At 45.3% G+C, this 16,215-nt stretch overlaps 1 protein-coding gene across 1 annotated transcript in view; it reads left to right on the top strand.

Annotated features, from left to right (window-relative positions):
* LOC124616402 overlaps positions 1-16,215 on the top strand; it is a 627,981-nt gene that overhangs the window by 609,363 nt on the left and 2,403 nt on the right. The window contains exon 5 of the mRNA XM_047144706.1: positions 15,657-15,939. Coding sequence (XP_047000662.1) covers positions 15,657-15,939 — 283 coding nt within the window. The remainder of the gene's footprint in view (positions 1-15,656; positions 15,940-16,215) is intronic.

The following is a 16,215-nucleotide window of genomic DNA, read 5'->3' as shown; positions in this document are numbered from 1 at the left end:
TCATTACATTTTCACGCAATTTGGGTGCATAGATCCTGAGAAATCAGTACCCAGAACAACCACCTCTGGCCGTAATAACGGGCTTGATACGCCTGGGCATTGAGTCTGACAGAGCTTGGATGGCGTGTACAGGTACAGCTGCCTATGCAGCTTCAACACGATACCACATTTCATCAAGAGTAGCGACTGGTGTATTGTGACGAGCCAGTTGCTCGGCCACCATTGACCCATTGACCAGACGTTTTCAATTGGTGAGAGATCTGGAGAATGTGCTGGCCAGGGCAGCAGTCGAACATTTCCTGTATTCAGAAAGGCCCGTACAGGACCTGCAACGTGCGGTCGCGCATTATCCTGCTGAAATGTAAGGTTTCGCAGGGATCGAATGAAGGGTAGAGCCACGGGTCGTAACACATCTGAAATGTTACGTCCACTGTTCAAAGTGCCGTCAATGCGAACAAGAGGTGACCGAGACGTGTAACCAACGGCACCCCATACCATCACGCCGGGTGATACGCCAGTATGGCGATTACGAATTCACGCTTCCAATGTCCGTTTACTGCGATGTCGCCAAACACGGATGCGACCATCGTGATGCTGTAAACAGAACCTGGGCTCATCCGGAAAAATGATGTTTTGTCATTCGTGCACCCAGGTTCGTCGTTGAGTACACCATCGCAGGCGCTCCTGTCTCTGATACAGTGTCAAGGGTAACGGCAGCCATGGTCTCCGAGCTGATAGTCCATGCTGCTGCAAACGTCGTCGGACTGTTCGTGCGGATGGTTGTTGTCTTGCAAACGTCCCCATCTGTTGACTCAGGGGTCGAGACGTGGCTGCACGATCCGTTACAGCCGTGCGGATAGGATACCTGCCATCTCGACTGCTAGTGATACGAGGCTGTTGGGATCCAGCACGGCGTTCCGTATTACCCTCCTGAACCCACCGATTCCATATTCTGCTAACAGTAATTGGATCTCGACCAACGCGAGCAGCAATGTCGCGATACGATAAACCGCAATCGCGATAGGCTACTATCCGACCTTTATCAAAGTCGGAAACGTGATGGTACGCATTTCTCCTCCTTACACGAGGCATCACAACAACGTTTCACCAGGCAACGCCGGTCAAATGCTGTTTGTGCATGAGAAATCGGTTGGAAACTTTCCACATGTCAGCACGTTGTAGGTGTCGCCAGCGGCGCCAAACTTGTGTGAATGCTCTGAAAAACTAATCATTTGCATATCACAGCATCTTCTTCCTGTCGGTTAAATTTTGCGTCTGTAGCACGTCATCTTCGTTGTGTAGCAATTTTAATGGCCAGTAGAGTAATATAATCATTTTGCGTAATAAATTTAAGAGAAAATAAGGAATTAAAAAAAATGTTATTAGGAAGTTAAGCAGTTAAAAATCAGTATAACTTTTGTTATTGGTAAACAGGTAAACACGATAATATGAGAGCATGCTGAAAAGTAATGCGTTCGAATTTTTTATTCTGTCCTCACAATCGGTTTAGGTATGACACGTCGTGGATATAACTCGGTCGTCTTTCGTGCTTCACTGACGCAAGTTGCAATCCTCAGCCATTAGAAGGCGCCGGCGGCGGGTAACGTAACTACACTCCTGGAAATTGAAATAAGAACACCGTGAATTCATTGTCCCAGGAAGGGGAAACTTTATTGACACATTCCTGGGGTCAGATACATCACATGATCACACTGACAGAACCACAGGCACATAGACACAGGCAACAGAGCATGCACAATGTCGGCACTAGTACAGTGTATATCCACCTTTCGCAGCAATGCAGGCTGCTATTCTCCCATGGAGACGATCGTAGAGATGCTGGATGTAGTCCTGTGGAACGGCTTGCCATGCCATTTCCACCTGGCGCCTCAGTTGGACCAGCGTTCGTGCTGGACGTGCAGACCGCGTGAGACGACGCTTCATCCAGTCCCAAACATGCTCAATGCGGGACAGATTCGGAGATCTTGCTGGCCAGGGTAGTTGACTTACACCTTCTAGAGCACGTTGGGTGGCACGGGATACATGCGGACGTGCATTGTCCTGTTGAAACAGCAAGTTCCCTTGCCGGTCTAGGAATGGTAGAACGATGGGTTCGATGACGGTTTGGATGTACCGTGCACTATTCAGTGTCCCCTCGACGATCACCAGTGGTGTACGGCCAGTGTAGGTGATCGCTCCCCACACCATGATGCCGGGTGTTGGCCCTGTGTGCCTCGGTCGTATGCAGTCCTGATTGTGGCGCTCACCTGCACGGCGCCAAACACGCATACGACCATCATTGGCACCAAGGCAGAAGCGACGCTCATCGCTGAAGACGACACGTCTCCATTCGTCCCTCCATTCACGCCTGTCGCGACACCACTGGAGGCGGGCTGCACGATGTTGGGGCGTGAGCGGAAGACGGCCTAACGGTGTGCGGGACCGTAGCCCAGCTTCATGGAGACGGTTGCGAATGGTCCTCGCCGATACCCCAGGAGCAACAGTGTCCCTAATTTGCTGGGAAGTGGCAGTGCGGTCCCCTACGGCACTGCGTAGGATCCTACGGTCTTGGCGTGCATCCGTGCGTCGCTGCGGTCCGGTCCCAGGTCGACGGGCACGTGCACCTTCCGCCGACCACTGGCGACAACATCGATGTACTGTGGAGACCTCACGCCCCACGTGTTGAGCAATTCGGCGGTACGTCCACCCGGCCTCCCGCATGCCCACTATACGCCCTCGCTCAAAGTCCGTCAACTGCACATACGGTTCACGTCCACGCTGTCGCGGCATGCTACCAGTGTTAAAGACTGCGATGGAGCTCCGTATGCCTCGGCAAACTGGCTGACACTGACGGCGGCGGTGCACAAATGCTGCGCAGCTAGCGCCATTCGACGGCCAACACCTCGGTTCCTGGTGTGTCCGCTGTGCCGTGCGTGTGATCATTGCTTGTACAGCCCTCTCGCAGTGTCCGGAGCAAGTATGGTGGGTCTGATACACCGGTGTCAATGTGTTCCTTTTTCCATTTCCAGGAGTGTATATCGGTGTACTGGGAGAGCCTCAGAAACTGAAAGCACGAATTCGAAGAGTTCGTGCACGCGTGAAGCATCCTCTTCTTCAGCACGACAGTGCCAGGCCACAGACGAGCGCTGCGACATGTGCAACAGTCCGACGCCTTGGGTTCATTGTCATCGATTATCCTCCATACTGTCCCAACTTGACCTCATCCGATTTTCGTACGTTTCCAAAACTAGGGCAAATTCTTATTGCATCGATCCCATAACCCATCTGTTCCTCGGAAATATTGAGAATTTTTGATAATTGCTTGCATATTTGGCAGGAAATATCTCATCAAATTGATTGACTGTGTGGAATATTGCAATTTGTGGGACACACACTCAAGGTATCAACAAGCTGGTCTCTCGTTGAGAGAAATGTGTTCGTCAGCAGGGGGACTAGCTGAGAAAAAAAGATGTAGAATGTTAATGACGTTTGTTTTATTTCGAATGCTTTAAGAGTTTTCACATAAGAAATTTGGGGTCTTTACTTTTCAACACGGCCTCGTATTTTACACAGTTGCCGGCCGTTTTGGCCGAGAGGTTCTAGGCGCTTCAGACCGGAACCGCGCTGCTGCTACTGTCCCAAGTTCGAATCCTGCCTCGGGCATGGATGTGTGTGATGTTCTTAGGTTAGTTAGGTTTAAGTACTTCTAAGTCTAGGGGATTGATACCTCAGAGGTTAAGTCCCATAGTGCTTAGAGCCATTTGAACATTTTTTTTTAACACAGCTCTTTGCGCCACGTGTCCTGCGTCGCTCATAGAGAGCGACGTGGACGGTCACTTCCCCTGCCTTTACTTTTCGCTTATAGGCCTGAGTAGCTAGAGAGGAGGTCAGTAAGCTCTGAGACCGTAGAGGTATCTCATATCCCCGTCCTCTCTACACCCAGGAGATTGCCTCCGCCCTCTTCCTCTCACAACGTTTCGGTAGTACCTGGGTTAAATACACCAGCGGTCATGTCATAGCACGTCTTTCGTTTTGAGGACCAGATAGATAGAGTACCTGGCTAATCTGAACCCGAATATGAGTACTTCTGGCCGACTCTGAAACGGGATCCACATTCTGTGTACAGATACTTGTATAGCATCGCTTCCGTGTGCTGCCCTATGTGCATTCGTAAGGTGTTTCATTAGTGATTGTTTCCAGGTTAATTGTTAAAACCAACAGTCACAGTCAGTGCTTAGCTCGACACTTGAAATGACAGGTGTTAAGACCAGCCGACATAGTAAAGACTGCTACCTAATGGGGAACTTTTAGAAGGGTAGATGATAACAAAACATTATGACCAGCACCCCCTGCCAAATTAAATGCCTTCTGGTGGCGTTCCGGCCAAGTTAAGCGGTAAGGTTGATTTGGGGGAGGGGCCCAAACAGTGAGGTCATCGGTCTCGTCGGATTGGGGAAGGAAGTCAGCCGTGCCGTTTCAAAGGAACAATCCCGGCATTTGCCAGAAGCAGTTTAGGGAAAGCACGGGAAACCTGAATCAGGATGGCCGGACGCGGGTTTGAACCGTTATCCGCCCGAATGCGAGTGCACTACGCTAACCACTGTGCCGCCTCGCTCGGTAAGCGGTAAGGAAGGTGGAACAGATACGAATGGGGAATCATTCAAGCGACGATACGAGCGCCAAATGGCGAAATCCACTGACATAAACGACAGTGTGAAAAAGTGCAGATTGAGGTCGGAGGCTTGCCGTCTCTGTAAAGCAAGATAGGTGGCGATCTGTCGTAGGTCTGACGACAGAGTACAATGCTGGTGCAAGCTTTGGATTCCACGAAAACAATATTTTGACGCCAAAGAGAAGCCGCCTAAAATAATTTCAGATTTATTCAGTAGTCCGATCAGTGAAATTTAATTAATGCTTCTGCAGTCAAACTCGGCTCTGTTTGAAAGAAATATAAAAACACGTCGAAAAAGAATAAGTCTCTATAGTTGAAATAAGAAATACATTAATCGACACCCTAAGATGTCTGAATGAATGGAAGACTACCAATTTTATTGGCATACAAAGCAAGATTAAAGTGAACGAATTAAAGAATGAGAACCCTAACCAAGAAGTAATTACTTTGATTTCGATATGTGAGGAAGAGACAATGGCTTTCTATACCAAGCATTTGATTACTTAGAGAAACGGGCTATTTCTTTCAGTAAATATCAAATATTTGATTGGGTGTCACTCTCTGAAACCCCAGATTGGATGATAATTGAAAACACTATTACATGCCTGTTTAATAATGGTGACAATTGTTTTCAGGAGTATATGTATCTGAAGAGCTTTTAGAAACTAAGTGTGACTCGGAAGAATGGGAGTCTAAACACTCCGTGGAACAAAGCTGGATTTACTTTCGAAAGGAAACCGAAAATCCTGAACGCAAATGCCAACTGCTAAAATTATTCGAGTATTTGTTTTTTACTCCCCCACACAACGCCACAGTGGAAAGAGTAATTTCGCTGATGCCGGCCCGTTAGCCTGATGAAAGAAATCGGCTACTGTCAGGGACTGTGGACTCAGTTTAACTACAAGCTGACTTGCATGGAGCGTTATAAATACGTAAAAGGAAAAAAAAAAATACTCGCAGAAGAAGGTTAAATCTTCTGAAAAATATGATGTACCAGCTACTTTTGCGCAACAAGTTTCGTGTAATTGTGTAATACAAACTTTTTACTTCGTTTCTACACCCGCACACTTTAGTGTGTCCCGACGAGGCACCAGCAATCCTAAGCGAGCTCCATTAGTGCATGCTCCAATGCACCTATTCCACGATATCCCGTTTTGGTTAAAATAAAGTATTGATTATGTCAAAAAGGCTTTGGGCTGTTGCTGTTTTCAGTATCGGCTCAAAGAAAAGCAATTCCTCTCGAATGTTAAACTCGTCAACGAAACGAACGTAAGCAATCAAATAAGCATCTTTGAGAATACCAGTCGCTTCGCCACTTGAAGTGCAGAATAGTTGTTGAATAATTTATCGATTAACTGCTTCTGCGCGCTGTGTCATTAGATAAGGGATACTTTACTACTGTTAAGTAAATGAGTCAAAAATACTTTTGATACAATTTCAATCGCTGCTGGTGAAACCAGTTTCTGCTGCCGTGTTTGGTTTCTTGCATTTAGGAGTGCTGTACGTAGTCTGGTAAGGGTCTAAAAGGATCTTGGAAGTCACATTCGTCGTTTTAGCAAAGTTCTTCTGGGTACACAATAAAACATTTAGTTCCTAACAAAAAACTATTTCGGTTTTCTTGTTAATTCAGCGTGTTTGGTTTCTAGATGTCTCCTTGACTTATTAGGCTTCAAGCTACCAACAGCTAAAATGTTTATAAACAAATTACACACTACGGTCGTTCTTCAGCCTTGATTGTAGTTTTCATGAAGCCTAGCAATAAATAGTTCTCCTTATACCTTCTCGTTTTCGTCTTTGGAGTATCTCCTTCAGCTCCGCCAGTTGATGGACCACTGGGGTCTTCATATTTGGCACTACACGGAAGCGATTCATACTCCAGTCAAGTCTTCCTCGCGAAGTTTGAAAGTGTGTAAGAAGGTGTAGAGATACATTGCGCCCGATAGTTAAGGATACAGTCACAGTGCAGCCGCCCAGCTCGGCCGATCGTTTCAAACAGTGTGGAAAATATGACCGCCATTTCATTGTCGTCGACCGCGCCTGGCGTAATGACAGACTGGGGCGGAATTCAATGGAGATCTCAGAATCTGACCATAAAGTCTCTGCCTATATCCGTCTTGAAGGACATAGCGTTTCCATTTCATTTCAAGATCACGAAATGAGCTATCACAGTAGAAGAAATTAAATACTCTTCCTCCAAATGTTCAAATGTGTGTGAAATCTTTGGGACTTAACTGCTAAGGTCATCAGTCCCTACGCTTACACACTACTTAACCTAAATTATCCTAAGGACAAAAACACACACCCATGCCGAGGGAGGACTCGAACCTCCGCCGGGACCAGCCGCACAGTCCATGACTGTAGCACATAAACCGCTCGGCTAATCCCGCGCGGCCACTCTTCCTCCAACTTTCCATACTTTATAACAGATTATTGAAAGCAGTCTTTGACAACACACCTATAGAAAGCAAAACTTCTTTTCAAACTGAATGTTTTGAACTAGTCTTATACTAAAAAAAATCTGTACCTATTGCATGAAATATTCACACTTCACACACCTCCACCGCGCTATCACCTACTTAGTTAGAAGCAAGAGTTTCGGCTGATGAAATCTGAGTGTTTCTAGAGCTTAGAAGCGCTGTAACGAGTGTGGGTGTTACCATATCTCCTCGCAGCAAAAGCTGCCGAGTCGGCATTTCACAGAACTCTCTGTCAACCGCCCACCGAGCGGATGCGCGAGCACGTATCTGCCCCGCTCGAAAGGCAGGAAGTGCTTACAAGTTTGTTTTGTGCCCGCTTTGGCACTGTCTGCCGAGTACCATCTGCTCCGAAGCACAGCCAGAACTGTACAGCGTACACATGCCGATGACATCGATTCTGTACAGGACCCATTCCCTTTGTCTTGGGTCACAAGTCTTCTGATTGATACGAGGCGGTCCTCCGCGACTTTCTGTCATGCATGCATCAACGTCTTCATCTCAGGGAAGCAGTGTGTGACATCACCAAATTGCGTAGTTAATGTTGCCGATCGACACGAACAACAGTACAGTTCTAACAGTCGCTACATAGCTTGGGATTTCTTAGCTGTCATTCTGTTCACCCGAAACTATGCCATACATACAGCTACGAATTCAGCGTTCCAGTTGGCATGCTTCTGAACTTGAGAGACGGAGGATTACTTAATCCAGACCTATGCTGCTGAAAGTTGATGCTACTGATAAACTTGAGGATGATTTTATGGGATTTTTCACATACGTACGAGGTGCGGCTAGAAAAAAACCGGACTGATGCTGGAAAAAACATTTATTTACAATTATTTACAATTTCATGTTATCTCCTTCAATGTACTCTCCTCCTCGGTCTCTACACCGCTCCATACGAATTTTCCACTGTTCATAGCAATGCTGCAGATCATTTTCGGTAAGTCCATACATTACTTCCGTCGCTTTTTCTTTTACTGCTTCAACAGTCTCAAATCTAGTTCCTTTCAAAGCTGTCTTGACTTTAGGGAAAAGAATAAAGTCACAGGGGGCCAAATCAGGTGAGTAGGGTGGATGATCTAAGATGGGAATGTTGTGTTTTTCCAAAAACGTCTTCACTGACAACGCACTGTGAGCTGGGGCATTGTCTTGGTGAAGGGTCCATGACTTTTCTCCACAAATCGTTCCGTTTTCTCCGTACTCGCTCACGTAGGGTAGCCAGGACGCTAATGTAGTAATGCTGATTCACTGTTTGTCCCTCTGGTACCCAATCAATGTGCACAATCCCTTTGATGTCAAAAAAAACAATCATCATTGCCTTGAATTTAGATTTTGACATTCGTGCTTTTTTTTGTCGTGGAGAACCAGGAGTTTTCCAATGCATCGATTGGCGTTTAGTTTCGGGATCGTAAGTAAAAAACCACGATTCATCGCAAGTAATAACATTTTGTAAGAAGGTGGGATCACTCTCAATGTTTTCCAGGATATCAGAACAAATCATTCTTCGGCGTTCCTTCTGTTCAATTGTGAGACACTTTGGAATCATTTTTGAACACACTTTGTTCATGTTGAAACTTTCATGAAGAATCTGCCTAACACTTTCCTTGTCAACTCCTGTTAACTCAGACACTGCTCTGATTGTTAAACGGCGATCTTGTCGAACAAGTTTACCGATTTTTTTCAATGTTTGCATCAGTTTTTGCTGACAATGGTCTGCCAGTGCGAGTGTCATCACTGGTGTCTTCGCGGCCATCTTTAAATCGTTTAAACCACTCAAACACTTGTGTTCGCGATAAACAATCATCGCCGTACACTTGTTGTAACATTACAAACGTTTCACTTGCAGATTTTCCTAGTTTGAAACAAAATTTGATGTTAACACGCTGTTCTTTCTGTACACTCAACATTTTCCGACGCACAGACAAAACGTCAACTTCTTAAAACAGACGCCACGGGCAGACTGAGTGCAGGAGGCAGATGAAACTCGAGCAGTAGGCGGAGCGAGAGTCACGTGACAGGCCACGCGGCTTTCAGCCTTATTGCATTCGTTTTATTGTTTCACCAGTACTAGTCCGGTTTTTTTCTAGCCACACCTCGTATATATATTTTACGCCCTGGGATGCACTAACTAGCCCAAAAACTATAACATTTAGTACACATTTTGTTCAGCTTCATTTATTCCAGTCGACACTAAAAATAGAAGTCACGCAAGTAATGCAATGACCGTTAACTAGAACAGATGCCAAGTTTATAAGCAATGTGTTACAGATGGTATTTTATCGATCCTCAGCAACTGTAGTCGTATATCATGAAATAATAGGCAACAGGTTACATGGAAGAAACCTAATTACTTTATCCGTTTCGAGCATTTAATTCTTCAGAAGGTTGTACCCATCGCGTTATTTATTGTTGACATCAGCAAATAATGCTATAGGTATAATCGTATGAGGAAGGACACCAAGTGCCCGAAACCGGTATAGACATTAAATTTCTTTTATGCAACTGGCTGTTTATTATTTCATTATACGTTATAGATGGCATTAAAGACAAATAAGCCTTTTAAAAAGCTTATTCTCTGTACCTTCACTTCCAGGATTTTCTCAATTATTCCGGACTTTTTTTTACCTATTTCAGATTTTTAAAATTTCAGTTCCAACCTAACATGGTGGGAGACTAAGTTATTTTGAGGGCATTTCCTAGCATTGTTTGCCCACCTCCATAGCTGAGTGGTCAGCTCAGCTGACTGCCGTGCGGAGGACCCAGGTTCGCTTCCCGGCACTGCCAGGGATCTTTCCTTGATGGGAGGACTGTGCAGGATACACTCACCCTCGTATGGTCAACTGAAGAGCTACTCGACCGAGTAGTAGTAGCGATCCTGAGGTCGAGAAACACGAGGACAACAGGGAGAGCCGTTTGTTGACCTCTTGCCCTCCACACCACATCTGATGACGTCATTCGCAACGGCGGTCGGTGGGCCCGATTGGCCTGTGTAGAACCAGAACTTACTCTTATTTTTGGCTTTATTTCATAGCTCGTTGGATACCCTTAATGTACTCATATGTGGATGTAATTTCAGATCGTTGAATCAAAGAATTGAATTCACATTCGTTATAACATAAAATTATTTTCTTTGCACGTGCTACTGAAATCTTCCTCTGATGCCGTGGAAGTTATTTCCTGATGTCTTAACGCATGTCCTAGCACCCTGTAACTTTTAGTTTGTTTTTTCCATAAATTTCTCTCCTCCCATTTCTTCGGAGAACATATATATTTCCTGTAAGTCTACTCAGTTTTTAACACCTTTGCTAGTTTGCGTTTACTAGGCCTGTTGAAAAAATTTCGGAAGTTTGTCCACAAAAGTTTTCTACGCTTACCTTTCACTTATTAGGCATGACCTCTTTCGAAGTACTCTCCTCCACAATTGATACACCGCTCTCAACACCGTTTCCACTTCCGAAAGCAGTCTTGGTACGCCTCTTGCTGGATTGCACGAAGCGCCGTCTGCGAATTCTTGTTTTGATCCCGCCTGTGGTTGCAAATCTTCGTCCTTTCAGCGGGGATTTCAGATTTGAAAATAAAAAAAGAAGTCCGCAGGGGCCAGATCTGGAGTACACGGTGGATGATGCAGCACAGTGATTTCGTTTTTTGTGCAACAGTCACGCAGCAGCGGAAATGAATGTGCGGCACGGGTGCGTTATCGTGATGCAAAGGTTATGAATTATCAAATTTCAGGCCGTTTCCTTCTCACATTTTCTCGCATGCGTTGCTACACGTCCCGATGGGATTTGACATTTGACCTGACCTGACGAGCTGCTGCTGCTTCTCTGTCTCTCTCTCTCTCTCTCTCTCTCTCTCTCTCTTTTATTTTTTTAGAATATTTGTCTTTCCCGAACCATTGTGAAGATTGAACCTTGGTCTGAACATCATAACCGTAGAAGCAAGTCTCATCAGTAATTATGATTATCTTAAGGAACACCTCGTTCTCATTTGCACAATCCAAGAGCTCTTCTCAGATTGCTTTAACTTCCGTCCGGTCATATTTAAACCGTGTGAACTATTCATGACACCGTGTACGGCATAATTACTCATCACCGTAGGCTTTCTGCATCATTTGGTGTGTCTCTGTAGACATTTTCCTGAGTTTCACACAAATTTAATGCAAACTGTGCGGCACAACGTTATACTCAACACAGCTCTGAGCGATAACTAATAGACATACAACAATGATCTTCCGGCAGTTACACATTAAACATAGGCGTGTGCAGGACTGCCAGCTGCACTTCGTTCCAACAACCATTGTTCGATTGTTCCGGAATTTATTGTACGTACTCATCATATATCTTCCTTTCTTCATCCATGATGCGTAATTTTCCATGCAACGCAGAGAGAAATGCCTTACTTCGTAAATTGATCTTCAGGTAGACCGGACGACACCAGCTGTTACTGTGTTTTTATTTAGTTATGAAGGAATTCTTTCGGTATGAACAAATGCTTCAGGTATGAATGAATCCTTCATCTGTATTGAAAGGTTCTGCTTAATTTGCTATCGAATTCCGCCCTACAGTGCACTATCTTCAGGCCCCTCCGTGTTAAGCCGGGTCATCATGCGGAAAACTATGTAACCGTCACAACACATCTCGATAGTGAGCAAAGTCAAATCGATGTAGGTAAACGATGCCTAACAGAACGCTCTTGTTCTCACATGTAAAGTACCCTGAGAGGCGGATATGTAGCCCCTTAGTGCCTTCCCACAGAAGTTTTATACCGTTATATACCTTGCAGCCCACTGGACAGTCTATAATAGACAATAATTCATAGCAACGTCAGCCATATGGCTTAGCAGATAACGGAATGATGCCTCTGTATGGCCAGTAACCTCCTATGCACGTGAGCCCTTCGGGAGATGCATTGAAGGTCCAAAACATTATAACCACCTGCTTCATAAATTATTTGTCCGTCTTGAACGAAACACGTCACTGATTCTCCGACTGCTGAAAGATGACTCGCCGTCGGGGAAGACATCAGGCATAAAGGAAGGGATGCAGGTGGTCTGTTACTGTCAGCGTGCCTTCGATTACGCCACGGTTCCCACGTAAGCACAGGAGCATGTCTCCCATAGGATAATGCTACTCCCACCAGCTTGCGTCCTTGGTGCGCTGCACGTTTCGAGCCGCCGTTCAACCTTATGATGGCGTATGTGTAGCAGGAATGTGATTCACCCTAAGAGCCGACGCTTTTCCATTGATCGAGGGTCAAATCCCGATGGTTCCGCGTCCACTGCAGTCGTAACTGACGATGTCGTTGGGTCAACGTGTGAACACGTGGGTGTGGTCTGCTGTGGAGCTTCATGTTCAACGATGAACGGTGTGCTCCGAAACATTTGTTTGTTCACTACGTGCTTTCGGCAGAGATGCCACAGATCACTATCTATCCTACTGTACAGAGCAGTCTAGCCACCGCAGCCCACGTTCTTTGAAAAGTCGTGAACGTCCAACCATTTAGCACCTAGTGGTAGTCTCACAGCCCCACCTGTTTCCGTAGACGCTCACGATAGTAGTACGTGAACATTATACCAGCCTCGCCGTTTTCGAGATACTCGTTCACAGACTGTACGTAATAAATAATCTGCCCTTTGTCAACGTCGCTTATCTCAATGGATTTCCCCATGTGTATCCCATAATCTTCGCTAAGGTGATCCCCTGCCCGTGTCTGCCCCGCTTACATACTTGGGTTACCGCGTCACGTGCCCGCAAAGCCCCCAGGAGGCATGCAAATTCTCGGTGGGCGGTGGTCGTAATGTTTTGGCTGATCAGTGTAAGAATGCCGAAGCGGACATCGTTGTAATTGCGCCCTCTGTCTAGCTGTGTTATGAAGATTCATTCATATTACCCATTTTACATAAAGGACATGGTCTAGTGGTCTTGTGATAAAACTGTAGGTCCTCTTTCCACAGTTGCATAAATGGGATGGATTAGGGACAAACAGGTCACCGAAGTGGGTTGCAATGCAGAGACTTGAACCCGGCGATCGAGCCACACAAAATTTTCATCATCTTGGAGACGCCTGAAAATGGTGCACTCTTAAATACAGGTCAATGAAATTCCTTCACTTCATCTGTCCCCAATCTCGATGTTAAGTTGTCGCTAATTTCTTTTCTGCAATTGGTAATTACTTTAATCCTTCCATGATTTGCTGTCTGTGAATTTTAATCCCACTCCTGAACCTTTCCCGTATTTCGGTCGTTGCGTGTTCGGTGTACAGGGTGAATAGAATGGGAAAATACTTCATCTCTGCCTTACGCCCCTTTAATTCCGAGAGCTTATTTTTTGTCTTCCATTCTTATTATTACCTTTTTCGTTCTTGTACATACTCGTCTTTCCTAATAGTTAATAAGAATTTTTCAACAATGTTTGAACATATTGCACCTTTTCATGTTATCAAACTTTTTTTTCCTGTCGTCGATGCGATTAGTGACACTGGCTTGTGGCACATTAGGTATAAATGCTATGCGTGGCTTGCAACATCTTTTCTTTACCTGCCGTTACTGAAGTAGCTCATTGGGCCACGACGTTTAACTCACATGTCATAATACAAATACGTAAGAAGTCCGCAGCTCGTGGTCTAGTGAGCTTGCGTTGCTGCCTACGCATCACAGGGTCCCAGGTTCGAATCCCGGCTGGGTCAGGGATTTTCTCCTCTCGGGGAATGGGTTGTCCTCATCATCTCATTATCATTTCGGGAAGTGTCGAGATGGGAAATGGAAAGATTGGAAAGTTGTATGGGCGCTGATGTCCACGATGTTGAGTGCCCCACAAACCATCATCAAATACATAAGAAGTTAAATTGCTTGTAAGATAACGGAGGACAATTGCCATTGTGCAAGTTAAATTGCTTTTAAGATAACGGAGGACAATTGCCATTGTGCTGCTAATTTGAATGTGTCAGGCCCCTTCAAGAAACAAGCCATCCACTAAATTCTTTTACTAGAACAGCCACATATGGAGGGCAGTAGCGTCGTGTGTTAGGGTGAAGAGACGTTAAATACAAAAGTGAGGTACTGAACAACACCAGACATATCTGCTCCAAAATCCAGAAACTGAATACTTTCAGGAGGGTCTAATGGTGTGTGGTGTAGCAGTCTACAATATTCTGGGAACTTAATGAGTCAGACTCTATATAGGGTGTTTTTGTAAGAGCATGCAAAAATCTAACAGGACATAGAGACTGCTCCACTGAACAATTTGGGGTAGGGAACCTGGGGTCAGAAAAGCCAGCTTAAGGATATATGGAAGTAAACTTGTCTATTGCTTTGTCTAGCATTACCATTTCCCAGCTTATTTACAACTAACACGCATACAAGTTTACACCTACTGTGCTGTTTATTTACATTACATTCCTTATTTCCTGCAAGGAAACAAAGAGGACCAGCCTGATTACTAGGAAGTTTGGATGGCCCCATGTAGTTAAGGCCGTGCAAAGAATTCTATTTGAGATGTTGCAGAACATACCCCTGGCTCTTCATGAGAGGATGTGAATACAACATGACGATGCACCGCCTCACTTCAGTGTGGATGTCTGTAACCACCTCAACGCTGTATTTCCTGGTCGCTGGATTGGAAGGGGAGGTCCTATTCCATGGTCAGCGAGTTTAGCTGTCCTGAATCCCCTTGAGTATTTGTTATGGGGTTGTCCAAAGTCACTTATGTATGAGACCTCAGTGGATACGGAGGTGGAATTAGCTGTCTGAATTGTAGATGCCTATGATGTGATTCGAAACATACTAGGGATATTCGTTAGAGTGTGTCAGAATCTTGTCCACCAATGTCATTCTTGAATTGAACCTGATGCCTGTCAGTTTCAGCACATTTTGTAAGATGCAATACAAGTGGAACGTTAATTGTGTCAGTGATGGTATTGGCAGTTAACTGTAACCAATTTAAATAAAAAGGTACACAGTAATGTGATCTTATTCCTATTATCTCCTTAAGATGGGATCTCGCAGCCTAGGTTCACTATCTCAAATTGTTCTGTGGAGCATCCTCTATGTCCTGTTAAATTTTTGCACACACTTATGGAAACACCCCGTACAGCTATGATGGCTCTGTGGTGCAGTGTAATCTGAAAAAGACACAGTGTTAGTGCAGAAGTGGTCATCATCATTGTCACACTAGTAGCTGCAGCTAGAGTTAGTAGCAGACCAGTAGTACAGTATGGTCATCAAGAGGATTGCCCAGAAGCTGCCCAAATAGCTGCCCCAGCCTTAACACTTACCTTTCTAACTGCCAGGATACAGGTCTTGTTGCCATTTTTTGAGTGGTCCTTTTATAAGCAATTTCCAGCAACTAATTTCCCTCACTGAACTCTTTGGAATGGAAGACTCCCCCATTTAGCCACTAGCTGGAGGAACACAACTCAGTTTATCATATACATTTAGATAGCTACTCTTGAACAACGCCTATCAAAACTCCGTGATGTTGGTAGAGTCACGCTTTGAATTTTGTCCACAGGCGGCGTCAACTGGAGAGCGCATATCAGAAGTGGTGGAGGAGGAAGCGGAGGGTGAGGGTGCAGCAGATGGAGAGGAGGAGAGCCGTTTCTGCACGCTGCCACGCCACGGCCGTGGGGCTTCCTTCACCATCCTGACTGTTGCCTTCACCAAGGGGCCGGGCCACAAAGGGCTCGGGTTCAGCATCGTCGGTGGCCGCGATTCCCCACGCGGTTCTATGGGCATCTATGTCAAGACTGTGTTTCCTCATGGACAAGCTGCAGACTGTGGGAGGCTCAAGGAAGGTATGATTACATGTGAAACAGCAATGTTCATTCTGTACCTTAACATCAGCTGCCCCACATAATTTTTCTGGTATATGTCAGGATTACTTTATTGCATGGAAGGGAAAATGTGCCTCATGGCCTGCAACCACTGCTTCAGTCCATCGTTCATTGGTGATGGTCCAGTAATGTATGGCTTTCAGGAGCAACATCAGTGCAAAGCAACTGGTATTCCTTGTTTCTAGTTATGATAATGTGCACAACTAATTAAAACTGCAGTGCCTAGAGGACTTTGGA

This window comes from Schistocerca americana, chromosome 5, assembly GCF_021461395.2.
Source record: "Schistocerca americana isolate TAMUIC-IGC-003095 chromosome 5, iqSchAmer2.1, whole genome shotgun sequence".
NCBI classification, from domain to species: domain Eukaryota; kingdom Metazoa; phylum Arthropoda; class Insecta; order Orthoptera; family Acrididae; genus Schistocerca; species Schistocerca americana.
Note: the sequence above shows the minus strand (reverse complement) of the source record. Positions and strands in the feature narration are given on the sequence as shown.